At 35.3% G+C, this 16805-nt stretch overlaps 1 protein-coding gene across 1 annotated transcript; it reads right to left on the reverse strand.

The window, feature by feature from the left end:
* Positions 1–145: 145 nt before the first annotated feature.
* Positions 146–10597, reverse strand: LOC113097333 (basic leucine zipper transcriptional factor ATF-like). The gene is made up of 3 exons (XM_026262582.1): positions 10082–10597; positions 7881–7985; positions 146–1076 (listed from the first exon to the last, which is right to left on the reverse strand). The coding sequence occupies exons 1-3, from the start codon at positions 10145–10147 to the stop codon at positions 873–875; spliced, it is 375 nt and encodes a 124-aa protein (XP_026118367.1). The 5' UTR covers positions 10148–10597; the 3' UTR covers positions 146–872.
* Between the last annotated feature and the right edge of the window lie 6208 nt (positions 10598–16805).

A 16805-nucleotide genomic window follows, 5' to 3' on the forward strand; every position in this document is an offset into this window, starting at 1 on the left:
TTTTGCAATTTTAGTACCTGTATAATATTAAACAGATACATTTATTAGGAGGACCAAACATCTTGTGCTTTCTGAAAATGAAATAGTTCATGCATTATAATTGTACAACATTTTTCATGATAAATGAAACAGAGAGGACAATAGGTTCAAATTCATTAAACGTGTCTGTATATTTTACGTTTTTATTTATTTTATCACAGGTGATCGCAGAAGATCACACATACAAATGTCCCTTCCTCCATTTTTGAGATATAGGATAACTTAGCAGTTTGTCCAACTTTAGAATATCCCAAAGGGTTTAGAATAAAAATAACCGGCTAGAATTGTGTATAAAGTACATTCAGAATGTTTGCTCAATTCAACATCTTAAATGAGTCATAATAGAAAAACATTCACACATAATATCTGTGAACAGGATAAACAATCATCACTTTTTCTTAGAATCAAGTCCCATATGTCGTCTCATAAACATTTCACAGAAATAGAATAAAGTAAATGATCATATGAATCAGTAGAGTGGCTTCTAATGAAATCTAAATTGAAAACATTCATTGTGTCATTGCCATGCACCTTTGCAAGTAGCCAACGTTTAACTCTACAGATGCTTGCATTTTACAGACATGAGGTTTTGTTCGAGGAGCTGGGATTATTTTACTTCAGACAAAAAAAAAAAAAAAAAAATTAAATGATATTAAGATATCATTGTCACAGAAATCGTTACTACTGGAGGCTTTTGTTTTTAATTTTCTGATTTTCAGTAGATGATTTTAATATCTCTTCGATGCCCGCTGATGAATCTGTTTTGTGGTTAATGACTCAAACCAAAGTTCATTGACTGTCGCCCACAGGCGGATTCCAGCGGCCTCTGCCGGTCAGAGCGGGTAGTGCGGCATGCTAATATGCTGGTGGAACGCGCCGTGGTGCGCGCCGTACAGAATCTCCGTGGACGCGCCGCTCAAGCCCGTGCACAGCGGCTCATGGTTGCTCAGGACCGTGGACAGATATTTGGCCTCCTCCGTGAGTCTTTTCACCTCTTTTCTGAGCGCTGCGTTTTCCTTCTCCAAACTTTCACTTTCCTGCAGAACAACAGAATATCAAATACATTTAATAAGCTCCTGAAGTCAGATTTAATGTGATACTGTACTTTTTCTGAAGAACATGCAAGTATATTATACATTCTGCAGGACATGAATTTTGAGTTTTGTCCTCTAGATGTCCTTATAGTTACAAAGTACACAATAATCATGGCTTGCATCAATGTCGACCGCACTTGTGGGCTTTGCATAATCCTGGGGTAGTATTTAATCTTGTGTATTGAGTATTTGTTACCGTTCACATATTTATGAGGTCAGTGATTGGTGGAACAGCCAAAGCAGCCTAGTTTTATAACTACTTATCCAATTTTGGAAATATTTGATATTTTCATTTCACGTTCAGACTGTGAAATATTTTGTGACTGTACACAGCATATGAATAATTAATGAGTTGAGAACTGTTTGGTTTATGATTGGTTGAAGATCTGTACATTTGTAAATCCGTTGAATTCTTTACATATTTGTCAAGTCAATAAGGACAAATGGTCAAAAAGGCACGCAACCTATTTAAATACTAACTGCTTATCCAATTGTGAAAATGTTTGCCATAGGATTTCATTCTTTATTTCAGACAGACGTTGAAGCAAAACAAAGCATGTGAAATCTTTTTGTGACAAGTGCAGAGCATATGAATTATTCATGAGGTTAGCGCTGTTTTGGTTCATGATTGGTTGCCTGTACTTTTGTAAATATGTTACTGTTTTTATTTACATATTTATGAGGTCAATACATTTTGTTGTTGAACAAGCACAGTGTTAAAAAAAATTATTTCAGAAGCTGAAACATAATAAGGCCTGTCACTGTATGGTTACGGTCAAAGCTTATGAATAATTAATGAGGTGGCTTGCTACTGATTGGTTGTCTGTTTCTAAACCTCTCAAATGTTAACCTAAGGTTCATGTAAAATATTTATAAACTGCTCATTTTTATTTGTATTGCACTTAACATGAAATAATACTTCACAAACCACAATATCAGCATAAATGTCCACAGGTAAAATTTTAAGAAGCCACATGTCAATTAATAACAGGTTAGAAATAGATATGCTTATATAATGCATATGCTTACTGGCCATTATTTTTAGGTACTCTATGGGGACATGATGGTTCCCGCTCAGCGATGTCATCAACCTGTAGTTCGACTAGCCGCTCCGCTGCCTTCCAGTCACACTAGGGTAAAACCCCTCTGACAAGCGTCATTCAATTTTATCTGCCCACGGCCCGTAGCGACACCTTACCAGAAATGACAGCTGAACACTCCCCCCGACGGCCCACGTTTCTCAGGCAGGCCTCAACCAAAAAACATGGCATGAGTAGACACTACAGGAAACGTGTAATACAGAGGGAAATTTCAGCTTCCTGTTTATCAAGTATAGCGGCGAAGAGCGAAACCACATACTACCTTAGTCTACCTTACCCAGAATGAGTACATGAGTTTCCTCTATATAATTTTCAACTTTGGACTTGTGTTTTTGTTTGTCAGGAGCAGATTATGAATGTGCTAGTATATCATATCATTGAATTATTATAATTTGTTTTAAATTATATTCAAATAATCTGTAATATGGATAATAACGCTGAGTGCATTTACTTGAGCCCTATTTACACTTAGAAATTGCTTAGTAAATATATTTTTTTAAGTCCTGTACTCCAAAAATATTTATTTATTTTTAAATTAACTTTTACAAATATTTATTAAATAAATAAAGTGTGTAACTTATTAATGAAGCTCATTTTTAAAAAAAAAAAAAAGAACCTGTAAAGTGTATAAAAACAAAACAGATTAAGATTATTTTTTGTTAATTGGAATAAAGATGAAATAAAATAAAAAATGTATATTAGATTACATATTGTTTTTGTCTTAGGCATTTAAATAAATACATAAACCTAATATAAATATTAATTACATAAATTAAATGATTAATACAAAATAATAATTCTAATAAAAATCAATAAATAGAATAAAATTAAAATAAAAACTGAAAGTCTAAAAATAAAGGCTAATTCAAAATATTAATAAATACTATAATAATACCTGATGCACCCATTACCTTAGCTATGACCTTTACTTGAGATCTACACATCTGGATATTAAAGGATATTAAGCATTATCAGTGTAAACACTCTCTATATTATATATGTGCTGATGAGTGACCTATATGTGGATTTCTCAAAAATTGTGCAACCTCAGAATCGAAATGATATGCGGTTCCTGGTAAGTGGTATGTGCCTGTCGGGACATCATCTCCCACTCTGCGTTTAACCGGTTGAGTTCAGGGGAACTCGCATGAGGTCAGTGTGTGTGTGTGTGTGTGTGTGTGTGTGTGTGCTATCAGATCACTGATGCTGAGAACTGTAGCGGGGGCTGTCAGTACTGAGTCTGACACCAGGTCAAGCTTATCAAACCTCTCTCTTCCTGAAATAAAACGACTTATCAGTTTCCTTTGACATCTGAGTGTTTTCTGTGAATCAGACCAGATCTCATTCTCAAGCAGAATCCATTCAGTAGATTCACTTTAATCACTAGTATACACTCTTAGAAAAAAGGTAGCCTACATAGCTGTCAGCGGGGCAGTACACTTAGGTACAAAAGCTAAAAGGTACCTTATTTACCCCTAATTGGTACATATTTACGGGAGTGCTAAGAGGACATGGATTATGATTATTTTTCCTTATTTTTTTCTCATGATCACAACTTAATTTTCTTGTGATCTCGACATAACAAAAGTCGTTTTCTGAATTTCTTGAATTGATTTTGTTGTGATCTTGTCATAACAAAAGTTGTTTTCTAATTTTCGTGACTTCATTTTCTTGTGATCTTTTCATAACAAAAGTTTTTTTCTCATTTTCGTGACTTAATTTTTTGTTTTCGCAACTTAATTTTCTCATGATCTCGACATAAAAAAATTTGTTTTCTAATTTTCAGGACTTAATTTTTCCTGTTTTTGCAACTTACTATTCTCGTGATCTTGACATAACAAAAGTTGTTTTCTCATTTTCATTACTTAAAGGGGTAATATGATGCTTTTTAAAATATCATTATTTTTCATATTTGGTGTAACAGAATATGTCGACATGCTTTAATGTTCAAAAAACATTATTTTTCAAGTACTGTAAATTATTGTTGATCTTCTATGCCCCACCTCTCTCAAACGTGTCGTTTTCTACAAAGCCCGTCCTTCCTAAAGCGCAGTCTGTTCTGATTGGCCAACTGACCCAGTGCATTGTGATTGGCTGATCACCACAAGCACTTGTCGGAAATGTAACGCCACTTTCCATAATCGCGAGCTTCTTCTTTCAAAATAAATTTAAAGACAGTTAATAATGTCCTTAGATTTACCACCAGTTCAAGTTCGAAAGAGGAACAGAGTTACGTGACAGACACAGTGATGAAGCTCGTATGTGTTTACAGTACACAAGCCACGGTTAAGACAGCTGACTCCACTGTGTGACTGTTTCTCTCTCTCTCTCTCTCTCTCTCTCTCTCTCTCTCGCATACACACACAACGTGCAAAAATAGGAACATTCAATAGCAAATACTTAAACTAATAACAAAAAATTCTTCCAGTAGCTGATTCAGAAGCGCTAGATTATCGTAGCAAGTCAGAATGACCTCCTCTCCTAGTTTCACAAAACGTTCGTCCATAAAATGCGTTGCTGTTCTGTTGTAAGTAATCCTAAAGATTCCTAAATGCATCTTCTTTTGGAAGGCCAAATAAAGTGCATTGCCTTTACCTAGATACACACAGCATCTCCCTGACACGGCTATGTTAACATTAACTGCGTTTACTTTAACCATGCCTTCTTTCTTTGCATGAACATTTGGGCAACATTACACAAATATGTCCACATAGTGATGTAGACATGTGGGGGCATGGCAGAGTCTTTACTTTGATAAAGAATATCTCTTTGAATTTGAGACTTTAGTTATCGCAACTTTCACATTTCTCATTTTCACAACTTAATTTTCTCATGATCTTTTTTCTTGTTTTCACGTATTAATTTTATTGTGATCTTGATATAAAGTTGTTTTCTCATTATCATGATTACATTTTTTCTCATGATCTCAAAATAACAAATTTTGTTTTCTCGTTTTCACGACTTAACTCTTTCCCTACCAAACAGAATTTTCCACGCTCACACTATGAAATGGCAGGGGGCGCTATTACGTATCTTCTGAATAAATCTAGAATGTGCCAATCAAAAATAAAAGCAAGGAAGACGCAAAATAAGCAATTTCATAAGCAAGCAGATGCATGTGAAAAACAATGCTATCATCGCAATAAACAGCATATAAATGAAAACTGCCTAATGCTACCAAGTCAAATGTTGATCCAGGATGTGGCAAAGGACTGTGCAAGCTTTTAGGGTGTTGATGGAAGCGATCTACTGCATCTTTGCTTTGATTATTACTAATTATGGATTAAAGGATTTAATTAAAGTATAATTCCACTTTTAGCTCATGCGCACAGTCAAACGTGCAGCCTTTCAAAATCTACTCCATGTAATATCTTGAGATATTCATGCAATTTCATGAAAGGAGCCCTCAACACATGTGCACTAGAAAGATTCACCTTTGTTCAGCATCTGCGCTTTTTCTCTCCATAGGTTATGAGCGATAAAAATACCTGCACTTGTTTAAACTAGAGTTGCAGGTATCTTTTAATCTCCTCAAATAAGCACTTGTCAACACGGACATCTACTGTTATTGTCACCTTCAGCAGTTTGTTGTTGCTCTTGTTCTGTCTTCTACATTTTATTTTCCAACTGTAAACAAAGGCTCGGGCCAGTATGTTGCCACCTTGTGGGCAAATTAATTAGAACAAAAAAATTCTAAGCTCATGTGCGAGCTGTGCGTATATTGTATTAAAATAGGGCTGTATGTGTACTATATGTACGGAAGGCCAACTGGGCCAAAAGTGTTTAAACAAAACACTGTTTTTTAACGTGCCAATTTTGAATGCGTTTGTTTTGTATGTGTAGACATAGACATTCTGACTGTGATAAGGTGTAAGTTTTCAATTTGCAATGCACAGTTGTACTGTGTTTTTTTTTATCAAAGTGTACATATTAATACCTTTTGAAATTGTACCACCTCAGTTTTGTACTTTTGTCTGTGAGTGTAGAAACCTGTTGTATTTAAAGGTGTAGTTTACTCAAAACATTTAATTCACCCTCAATTTGTTTAAAATCAGTTTGATTTATCAGTGCAACACAAAAGGAGAAATTTTGAAGAATCACATGCGATGGCCATCATGTTCGAAACCTATAGACCTTAGTCAGGGAATGCCATATTTAATTTTTGACAGGAATGAAAACAAGGCTTTGGGGGATAGGAGTACTGTGTGTTTTATGGATTGTACTGTTGTTTAACGATACTCCGTCTGTTCAGCTGATGAATTTTTTTTTTTCGAAAAAAAAATTTCAGTTGACAAAAACTCCTTGAAAGTTTATGAACTTCTGAATTATGAAAATGACATGTTCTTGAATCTTTATACAGTGCATGCCATTGTAAAGTCTAAGTCTATCTTTCACAGCCACATTTCATCCATGTTAAATTCAATATGGTGTCTAACCTGACTATCTATAAGTCTTCTGAAGCCATCAACTGAAGCCCTCATTCAAAGATTATCTCCTCTCAGCCACAGCTTTCAATTCTCATGTTTTCATCTAGTCATTTTCAAACCGGGTTTGATGTCTCACAGGCCTCATCACTGAACGTGACATGCAAATTTTGAATTTGTGGATACATGAAAGAATATATCTTGTTTTTGTGTTTCAGACAGTCACGCAGGATTGGAAAGACATAGAACTTATTTTTTTTGGTTGAAATATCCCTTTAAATAAATCTTACACTCTCAAAAATAAAGGTTCTTAATATGGCATTGATGGTTCCATTAAGAAACTTTAACATCCATGGAACCAAACACACAAAAGGTTCTTTAAAGTCCAAAAAGTTCTTCAGATTATACAAATATTCTTCACACTAAGAAACAAATAGTTCTTTGGGGAATCAAAAATGGTTATTTTATATGGCATCACTGTGCAAACCCCCTTTTTGAACCTTTGTTTTTAATAATGTAGGATCTATTCTTCTAGTTGATGTAAAGCTGAGCACTAGATCTGTTCTGTTAAGAGTCCCTGAAACAGCATGTGCAAGGTGAAAGGACATGAGTAATACCAGAGGGAAACACCCATATAACACAAATACTGAATGAAAGTGATAGAGGGTTTTGGCTTTGACTAAGAGCCAAATGCTATCTAAACGGTTTGACGACTGTTAGACAGGCGTGTGCTCGAGTTCAAAGCGCAGGAATCAAATTTAATAATGCAGGCATCGTATTTCTGTAAGAACAGTCATGCAGATTTGAGGACTGTTGTTGTTTTCTTGATAAATTACAGAGAATTTACTAGGTGCATGGCCAATCGTTTCAGCTGAGCGTTTCACCCACGCGATGTAATTAATGCCAGAATCTGAAGCAAACAAGACCAGAGCCACAACAAGTGTGAAGCACGACAGAAGCCATGACGCATCCCCACATGGTCAGTAAAGCCTCATGTAAATACAGTCAAGAGTCAATCAGCATCACGCCTGTAACACAGCTGGATGCATCAATACATCAATATCACAAATTAGGGTCAGTCTGTACCTTCTGATTGTTCCTAAGTCACAGTTTGCAGCACTAAGCAATGCAAGTTCATGAAGTGTTTGTTTTGTTGCAGGTTAATTAGAACTTCACTTTGTGTCAGGTGTGTTATGGATGATGTTTCTGGATGAAGTTCTCACCAGGTGCAGACTGTCGGCTTTCTGCGTTTGTCTCATTCGGCTCTTTTGCGCCGCGATGCGGTTCTTCTCTCTCCTCATCACCTTCCTTACGTCATCCGTTGAACCCTGAAGATGAAGAGTACATCAACTCAAAACCTTGACATGCATTTGCAACACATTTTACTAGATGTTCTCTCAGAGCAAGTCTTTTTGTCAGACTGGAATACTTTGAGGAGGTTTTCTGACCAGGATGTAGAGGTTGAAGCTCAAATTCATTCTCCAGAGCATATCCACTTGTCCCAAGGGTAATGTTCTTTTAATTTCCAACCGTATTATTATTAATTATTTTTTTACTGCAACTTTTCTTATATTAATGTCTACTGACATTAAATTACTGACAAGATTTTAGCAATGACTACTGCTTAACATTATATTTAATGTCTGCATGATCTTGGTGACATCAGCTTTTTCTTATATTTAAATGAAAGATTTTAAAGATAAAATTTTAAAGATAAACTTTTTTTTTTATCTGAAATGACATACACACACACACACACACACACACATATATATATATATATTTTTTTTTTGTGTTATTTTTAGTTAAGGATAAGTATTTTCTCCTTTAAACAATTCTGTAGCAGAGATGTTTTTTCATTATTCTAGTAGTTTTATATATTTAGCAGATGCTTTTATGCAAAGTGACTTAGAGTGCATTCAGGCTATAAATTATATATATATATATTTTAACCTAACCTGTTCCCTGGGAATCAAACCCACAACCTTTTGCACTTCTAATGCAATGCTTTACCACTGAGCCACAGGAACTACAGATTGAAGGACAAGACTCCATGACTGCATGTTTTTCACATGTTGTGGCAGACAGGTGTGACATTTTCAAAGACAGAGAGCAATCTTTTCCCACAGCAGCCCCTGAGCTGTGACGTCCTTTACTGAACCCACAAGACTCATTGTCTCTGACTTTTTCCAAATGACAAAATCCCCACAAAAAGAGACCCTCCAGAGGTGTGTTCATGTTTATAACTAGCTCAGTTTGAGGTGAATTCAGGGGAACATCTGCTGTCAGACACAGACGTATAGAGCTGAGCTGCTTCATGATAAAACCAGATTCATCTGGCTGCAGTTTAGAGCCATTATACACTTCACTAGTATTTTCCAACTGGTATTTTGGTTATCTTTGGCAGATGTATGAATTCGATTCTCCTGAACTTCACACATGTGCTATAAACATCACAGATAACAAGTGTCAAAGTACTTCATTCGGAATCTATATATCAAACTGCATGAAAAGTATCTTTCTTCAAAATAAATGGTGCTTGGTTCTATATTTTCCTAATGCATCGACATTCATGTGTGACTTAAGTGTTCAGAAGCCATTGCTTGTGGATGCATGATGCATGTAAAGAAACTAAAGGGGGATTTGCACAGTTGCTATGTCTGAATCATGTTCTCTCAGTGATAAACATCTCTCTCGTCCGGTGAGGTTGGAGAGGATGTAGTAGCCGTTGAATTCAGATCACCTTCAGCTCGTAAAGCCTCGTGCCATCTTAACGGCAGTTTCACAATCACTAACGTTTGTCAGACTCTCTCACAGCACGATGCTGTGTGCAGCTCTATAGTTAGAGTCAGTTACTCAACACTAAAGCTGCTACCTTCATAAATACTGAAATAGCATGTGAACGGTTCAGAATGAAGGTTAAAATCACCTCTAGCCTCATGACTTCCTCTCAGCAGAATCATAATCATTCATACACACATGTGCAAATCTACAGTCACATGCACACATACTCATTCACAGACAGTGTTGGAAATGCATGTGAAATCTACAGTAAAATAAGTGGGATTTAGGTGTCGAGATGCCATTCATAATGTCATATTTAACTTAATATTCATTTTGTATGTTATATTCAATCTGGTTGGATGCATGTTGCACCATGTGTTTCAACATCGATTTCATTGAATTAAATTCAGTTTAATGTAAACAAAGAAGCAGGTATGAAGAAGCAAAATAAAGCATTTGATCAGATAATTTATTTTGTATTAAAATTATGTTTTTATCACTTATTTATATAATTATCTAAATATTATATTCTGATTTTATATATATATATATATATATATATATATATATATATATATATATATATATATATATATATATTGTGTGTGTGTTTGCATGGTGCTGGTTGAGTCTCTCTTACCTGTTTATTGCCCGGTGAGGGGGATTTGGTGTAGCTGGTGTCGCTATTGTCAGAGCCCTGAGCCATGCCACTTCAGTCCCCGTGAAACCTTTGACCTCCTTCAGCGTCTGTCTTTCTCTCAGCCTGTTTATCTGTCTCTGTCTGTCTCAGGCTATATGAGACTGCATGTGTTCAGAAGAGAGATGTGAACTGATCGCGGTCCACTGAAGAATGAGTAAGAAAGACTGCAACACTCGCACTCTTTCTTTTTTGCTCTGTTTCACTCCCTCCCTCTCTCTCTCTCTCTCTCTCTCTCGCCCTGCCTAATTAGCGAAGTGTGATGTGGTTGTAGTTAGAAACCTCTACTGCACTAGACTGGAAGTCACATGCTTCCTGGAAACTTTGCATAAAGCATCTTATTCACAGCAGAGCTGATGAACCTTCACAAACAGGACAGACAGACAGATGGAAGATCACATCTTCTCCACATGCACTGTGGACAGAAAAGTGTTCATAAACTTAAGCAACACTTGAAAATATCAGAATTTCATTGCATTTGATAAGAAAATATGAAATAGTTTCATTAACTTTACACAAAGCATACTTTTCGAACAAAGACAGTTCACAAAGTTGGTTGGATGATAATACAATAGATATACTGCTGAAAATGAAGATTAAACATATTGTTTGACTTTATGTTAATAATATATATATATTATTTCTAGTTATTTTATAAACATTTAGAATTTTAATGAGTGATATATATTTAATAAAAAACAACTATACATTCAAATACAAAACAATACTACAAATAAAGTCATTCAGCAAAATTTATGTTTATAGTCCAAATATTTTTTGGCCCACTATAATATCTATTTAGCCCTTGAAGTTAAATTGAACTCTATCTGAATTAAATTGAACTCTATCTGAATTAAATTGAGCTCTATATGAGTTGAATTAACACTGCCAAGTTTACTGTGTAGCAGTCTTGGCAGACAGCATCCTGAGCGCCTGTGTGTGTTTGAGTGTGACATTGTGATAAAGAGAGAGACTCATTAGTGCTGTTTACTGAGTGAAGTGTCATTATTGCTCATGATCTGAACAAACCCATAACAGAAGTGTTAAACTTGATTGCATAACTCGTGTGCTGTTTGTGCTACAGACATAAATGATTTCTCATAAACATGTGGCTTGTTGACGAGATGTCTTTTCATAGCAACAACTCAGATCACACTATCAAGAACATAGCAACATGCTAAAAACACTTCAAACATATTAGCAACCGCACAGCCATAGCATTGCAGCGGCGGGTTTTAAGGGGAAGCACTGCTCGAGTTTTCTTTAGAAAATGTATGGAGATATTTAATTTCAAATATTTACATTATTTTATTTTTTACATTTAGTTATTTCATTATTTTAAATACATTTTATTTGTTTAATATTTTAATATTTAAAAATCTCATATAAAATGTATTGGACAAATATTATTTTTTTATTAATTTTCAACTAATTTTATTTTATTTTATTTGTTTAATAATACTTTTGTAGAAACAAGCGACATTTTCAATAATAAAATAAAACAAGGACCACTCAAGATTATTTTATTTAAAAGTTTTATTTTATTTTATAATTTTTATTTTATCTGTTTAATAATACTATAGTGAAAACCCAGAACTCCATAGGAACCACACATCAACATTTCAAATCAAATCAAAAGAAGAAAAAAACTCTTCTCAGCTAATGTGTAGAAATATTTTATTTTATTTTATTTTATGGAATGTAAGCACTAAAGCCTCAGAAAATATGAAAATATTTTATTTAAAATATATATTTTTCATTTACATTTTTTGTTTTTATTTCCTTTTCTTTTATTATTTCATTGTTTTACACTACTTTTTTAATTCTACTTAGATTTTTTTTATAATACTTTGAAATTTTTTATTAACACTTTTGCTATTATTACTTTTATTTAACTTATTTGACTTAAATTTAATGAAACTGAATTTGAAATGGAACTGACAACACAGAGAGAGCAAGAGAGGGTGAGTGAGAGAATGAGAGAGAGAGAGAGAGAGAGAGAGAGGTGCTTCCCCTTCTGCTGTGGAGTATTTCAGCAGGTGCGCTGATGCACTTAAGCTAAAAAAATTCCACCTGACTTTACCCTCCACATTAACATAAGATCAACACCAGCAGAATTTTTTAAGCAGCAGATTTTCATAAACACTGTCAATGACAGATCTCCCACCAGAAGTCCGCTGACGATCCAGTGGCGCCAAAAACAGTACCGTTCCTGTCAGTGATGCAAATGACGCCCAGTGCCAAGCAGTGAAAGCAGAGCTCTACACGTACAGAGCCTTCCCCAACATGACACATAAATTTAAACAAAACTGGCCTCAGTATTTCTCGCTTTCCTCAGCAAGAGAAACTGTGTAACTGCTGGGAATTCTGAGCTGGAGAGTGCATTGAATGTGATGATGGAGGATGCAAGAGAACCTTATTAGCTGTGTTTGCTAAGGCAAGCATCACCATTAATATTGTTCATACAGAACAAACTGCTAAGTCTGAAGAGGACATGCGTTCTAGTAACTTTCTAAGCAATAACACTGAGAAAACAGCTAAGAAACTCCCACAATATATTATAAAAACTACTCAAGAGTAATTGGATTTAGTAAGAAATTTATCAGACCAGGTGCAACATCATGCTGCTGGGTTTTCCACAAGCTAGAAACGTTAAAATCTAGTTTAAATTTAACACATTTAGATTTATATTTATTCATCTGGCACACATTTTTTATCCAAGTGACTTTTTAGTAAAGTGTCAGGGCAGACGGTTTCAAGGCAACAATATAAACAAACATTACTGCGCATGCGCGCTTTTGTGGCCCTAACACAAAATAACAACAGCCAAGTCCCTCTAGAGTAGATATATTTTTTTGATAACAAACAAATGTGTTTGTATATCAATAGTGATATACAAACACCCGTGCCTCGTTTTGATATTTAAACAAATAAATGTAAGGAATTATTATTATTAAACGTGCAGTACGTAACGTTACTCATGTTTATTCAAAGAAGCCTTTTTGAAAATAGATCAGTTTTAAAATTGTGGCGAGTCTCCAAAAATAAATAAAGGTATGGGAAACACATCCCACAGCCTAACCACCTGAGCCCAACTTCAGTCTACTCATCACCTTTGCTGAGTTCCAATTCGCATACTATCCGTCCTAAATAGTATGCGAAACTAGAATTAGTACGTCCCAAATCGTAGTATGTTGAAAAGAGTATTCCAAAGATACCCGGATGGTCTACTATTTCCTGTTAGAATTCGAAGTGCAGATCAATGCACACTCTAAGTGCTAATATTGCCCACAACCCATTGCGTACGGGAGGGAGGAGCTCCGCGATGGCTTTGCGGTGATGTAAACATGGCAGCCGGATGCAGCAGCGGAGATGCGCCCTCAGCTTTTAAGTGTAAGAATTCAAATGTTTAACCCTAATTAAAATTATATTTTATTTCGTTACACACATTGCACATGAACGTCAGAACCAGCCGCCTCACAAACGACCTGCGTTTGGTTCTACGACGACGCAGCCCTGCTTCTTCACTCCTCAACTTGGTAGAAGAACACATTGTAAAATGTATTGTGAAAAAAAAACGATGAGAAAAAAAGATGGGAATAGTAAATAAAATTTTATTGGACATAAAGAATGAATGAAACGTTAACAGTTGTGGTGTGCGTAACTAGGCAACCACGTTGTCGTTCACGTTGCATGACGTCATCAAAGTATGTCCCAGAACGTGCAAACTCTTTTGCTACACACACAAAAGTATGTATTTTTCCTCACAAAAAAAGTACATACTTTTAGGTCGTAGCATAAGTAGGCGAATTGGGATTCAGCACTTGACTTTAACTGTGTTTGTAGAAGGCACCGCTGCCAGACCGATATACACAACACAGACCGGAAGTTAAATTAGGGCCAGAAGCGTGCACCCGATGAAACCGTCTATAGTTTTTACATATATTTTGAATTAGCTTTTATTTATGTTTTCAGTTTTTCTAGTAATTATTTATTTACTGGTAATATTTTATGTGCTTTTGTCATTTTTTAGTTTTTTGTTTTTAATATGCCTGCTTTTAGTAACAATACATTGTGTAATTTCCTCTCATTTATTTATTTATTTCAGCATGTCAGTTTTTGAATACAACACAAGAAATACATTTATGATATTGTATGACTTGCATCTTTTATGCATCTAAAAAGTCTCCTATTGATCATAATTGCATGTGTAAAACAGTATATTCTTCTTAAATGTCTCCTTTTGTGTTTCATAAATAAAGAAATGAGTAAAATGAGGATGAGTAAATGATAAATTGTCATGCTTGAGAAAAACATTTCTTTAATTGCTGCCTTTAAGTTAAAAAACGAAATCAAAGTGATTCCAATCTTGAATCGAAAACGAGTTGCGTGTCATTCTGTAGGTTTTTAGACCAGTAATGTGCAGCGATATGTTTGGGAAAGTTGCTTGTTTGTTCACCGTTAACGCCTAATCTTCAGTCATCGCTAATGCTGGCAGCATGTGTGAGTAAAGATGAGAAGCCACAGAGATGTGAATGGATATTTTGCTGTTGTGTTGTGCTTACTGGATACGCCACCTACACACACACACGCACACACACATCAAGAGTCAGTCAGAGCTTCTTCTCAAGGCCTTGCACTGAATTCTGAAGGATCAGTAGACAGACAACGTCCACAAGTTTTTAGAATTGCATGGAAAAACAGTACGTCCAGCTATAGAAAGGTTCTAAAAACTGCTAGGGCAGAGCATATACACAATCTCATTGAAAATAACCAAAAAAATCCAAGGTTTTTATTTAGCACAGTGGCTAAATTAACAAATTACCAGACGCCACCTGATTCAAACATTCCACCAACGTTAAATAGTAATGACTTTATGAATTTCTTCACTGATAAAGAGATAACATTAGAAATACAATAGCGAATGTAGATTCTGCAGCGTCTAACACTTCAGTTTCATCCATCGCACACAAAGATAAAATGCAGTGCTTTACAACTATAGGACAGGAAGAGCTAAATAAACTTATCACTGTATCTAAACCAACAACATGTTTATTAGATCCTTTACCCACTAAATTACTGAAAGAGTTGTTAGCTGTAGCCGAAGAACCGCTTCTCAATATCATTAACTCGTAGTTATCTTTAGGTCACGTCCCAAAACAATTCAAGCTGGCGGTTATCAAGCCTCTTATTAAGAAACCAAAACTAGTGTACTGGCAAATTATAGGCCTATTTCAAATCTTCCATTTGTGTCTAAAATTTTAGAAATTTTTTGCGTCAGATCAAGGCTGCATCTCATTGCTAGTTTTTACTTGATCTTAGTGCTGCGTTCGACACCATAGAACATGACATACTTATAGATCGATTACAAAACTATACAGGTATTCAAGAGCAGGCTCTATGATGGTTTAGATCCTACCTGTCCGATCGCTACCATTTTGTTTACTTAAATGGGGAGTCATCTCATTTATCACCAATAAAATATGGAGTGCCACAAGGATCCGTCCTAGGTCCCCTTCTATTTTCAATATACATGTTGCCCCTTGGTAATATTATCAGAAAATAGGGAATTAGCTTCCACTGTTATGCTGATGATACTCAGCTATATATCTCAATGAGACCAGATGAAACTTCCCAATTATCTAAGCTAACAGAGTGTGTTAAAAATGTAAAAGATTGGATGACAAATAATTTTCTCCAATTAAATTCAGATAAGATACAGAATCTTGTAGATTACAATCTGCAACTAGACGGATGTACTGTTACTTCCTCTACAGTCAGAAATCTGGGTGTTATATTAGACAGCAATTTGTCTTTTGAAAATCATATTTCCAATGTTACAAAAACTGCATTCTTCCATCTTAGAAACATTGCCAAGCTACGAAACATGTTATCGGTTTCTGATGCAGAAAAGCTAGTTCATGCATTTATGATCATATTACCCCAATTTTACAGTCTCTGCACTGGCTACCTATTAAGTTCTGTATCAGTTACAAATTATCATTACTTACCTATAAGGCCCTTAATGGTTTAGCTCCTGCATACCTAACTAGCCTTCTACCACGTTACAACCCATCACGCACCCTAAGGTCACAAAATGCTGTACTTTTTGTAGTTCCTAGGATAGCAAAGTCCACTAAAGGAGGTAGAGCTTTCTCTCATTTGGCTCCAAAACTCTGGAATAGCCATCCTGATAATGTTCGGGGTTCAGACACACTCTCTCTGTTTAAATCTAGAATAAAAACGCATCTCTTTCGCCAAGCATTCGAATAATGCATCTCTTAAATTGTGAGTGTAGTTGCATCTGATCAAATGTGCATTTTTATTCATTAGCTTGGGTTAAACTAATTTTACTTTGTTGGATCAGCAGCTATGCTAATGATGTCTCTATTTTGTTTCTGTTTTGGATTTACACAAGCTCCAGTCTGGATCCAGAACACCTGAGAAGAGATGATGCTGATCCTCAGAGGACCTCAGATGATGCTAACCCTGAATCAACAACAGAACTAACAATTATTGCTGCATGTGTGACTGCATCATATAATAATGATTAATTAATAATATTAATAATGTTCATTGTCTAGCTGACTACGTCTTGTATTAATTTTTTCTACAAATCCTGTCAAACGTGCACAAACTGACCAAGGTCAATTTCTTTTTTTTCTGG

The sequence above is a fragment of the Carassius auratus genome, unplaced genomic scaffold, assembly GCF_003368295.1.
Source record: "Carassius auratus strain Wakin unplaced genomic scaffold, ASM336829v1 scaf_tig00216185, whole genome shotgun sequence".
NCBI classification, from domain to species: domain Eukaryota; kingdom Metazoa; phylum Chordata; class Actinopteri; order Cypriniformes; family Cyprinidae; genus Carassius; species Carassius auratus.

Coding starts and splice junctions, on each gene's coding strand:
- LOC113097333 (XM_026262582.1), bottom strand. CDS start 10,147: ATGGCTCAGGGCTCTGACAATAGCGACACCAGCTACACCAAATCCCCC. Junction 7,986..10,081: donor CCTCACCGGGCAATAAACAG/GTAAGAGAGACT, acceptor CTTCATCTTCAG/GGTTCAACGGATGACGTAAG. Junction 1,077..7,880: donor AAGCCGACAGTCTGCACCTG/GTGAGAACTTCA, acceptor GTTGTTCTGCAG/GAAAGTGAAAGTTTGGAGAA.